Genomic DNA, 1476 nt, shown 5'->3' on the forward strand with positions numbered 1-1476 from the left:
TCCTGAGCTCACGAATCTGAGACCTGCATTGGGGGAGCTCGGAGGGGGCCGGGGCCCCAGGGGGGAGAACGAAAGGATGGTGTCTGCTTCTGCAGGAGACAGACCCCCTGTGCTCCCTGGAAGGCCGCAGAGCTGTGGGCGGAGGGTCTGCAGGGACGATATTAGAGCAGGATCTTGTGCTTGGACTTTACCTCCAACTCCCCAAGGGGGAGGCTTCCCTCCATGGAAGACCAGCTTCCCGGACCCCTCTGGGAAGAGTGAGGGACACAGGCCTGTCCCCTCTGCGTTGGTGTCCCCCACGCTGATGAACTCTCAGGGGGTCTCGGGCGGCAGGTCCACCCAGTGCAGGGGGTCGTGGGATCTCCTGACTGGGGCAAGACCAGACACTGGCATGCCCCTGACTGAGATCAGTCGGACGTCCACCCCGCACAGAGGAACGCAGCCTCATGGACAGGGGGACACAACGCCGCCCTCACCATCGTCCACATGGCTGAACTCACGGCTGCAGGCCCCACGCCCGTCCATCTCTGCCGCTGCCCCTCCCCAAGGGGCTGCAGCTGTCCTAGAGCTGAGAGAGGGCCCGTGCGTCCACCCCGGCAAAGGCGCCTGGCATGAAACCAGCCTCTGAACGACCATGGGGAGCCCCTCTGTCCCCATGGCGAAGGGGGGGTACCCCACAGCGCCCCACTTTTGCTTCCCGGCCAATGCACCTGCTGAAAAGAATCACCTGTGTGATAGGTGGCCCCCTGCGCGTGCGCTGCGAGGGGCCCTGGTGGGGTGCGTCTTACCAGAGGCCGCACAATCAAGGCCTGACTCTCTTGTCTGCCTGGGGGTGTCAGTGGGGGGGGGGCTTGTGGGCCAGGCAGGGTGCAGTTCTGCTCTGACTCACCCGGGGGCACCCTGGGTGATGGTACACTGACCTGGGGCAGGTGCACTGACCTGGGGCAGGTGTGGCAGGGGGGCCCCAAGATTGTATTTTCATATGTGCGCCCTGTCTTCTCGTTTCCAGAGGAGCAAGGTGACCTCAACATGGAGAACCAGCAAGGGGGGAACCCCAAGACACCAGGTAAGGGGGCGGGGCTATTGGGAGCTGCCAGGTAAGGGGGCAGGGCTACTGGAAGGCGCCAGTTAGGAGGTGAGGTGGGGGGTCCCCACCTGTCGAGGCAGGGCACTCTCTCTCCCTATGGGGACTCAGGCCCTGCTGTGAGCACACACCTGTCCACACTTTGATGTCCGGCGTGGGAGTAGCCTGTCCATACCTCACCGTCCCCTGAAAGAGTTGCAGAAAGGGAGGCTGCCTTCCCCTCAAAAACTGTTGCCGTCAGGTCCCATAGACTCCGTCCCGCCCACAGAGACCCCGTGCACAACAGAGGCAAACACTGCTCGGCCCTGCGCCGTGTCCACCACTGTCCCCATGTCTGAGCCGCGGCTGCAGCACCATGCGTGTCCATCTCGTCCAGGGCCCTCCTCTCTGTC

General features: G+C 63.8%; 1 protein-coding gene across 1 annotated transcript in view; it reads left to right on the top strand.

Annotated features, from left to right (window-relative positions):
- The window catches only part of CD99 (CD99 molecule (Xg blood group)), a 14849-nt gene that overhangs the window by 11402 nt on the left and 1971 nt on the right, over nucleotides 1–1476 (top strand). The window contains exon 4 of the mRNA XM_045285443.1: nucleotides 1010–1066. Coding sequence (XP_045141378.1) covers nucleotides 1010–1066 — 57 coding nt within the window. The remainder of the gene's footprint in view (nucleotides 1–1009; nucleotides 1067–1476) is intronic.

This window comes from Echinops telfairi, unplaced genomic scaffold (assembly GCF_000313985.2).
Source record: "Echinops telfairi isolate 266 unplaced genomic scaffold, ASM31398v2 ScPeMD7_7471;HRSCAF=8509, whole genome shotgun sequence".
NCBI classification, from domain to species: Eukaryota; Metazoa; Chordata; class Mammalia; order Afrosoricida; family Tenrecidae; genus Echinops; species Echinops telfairi.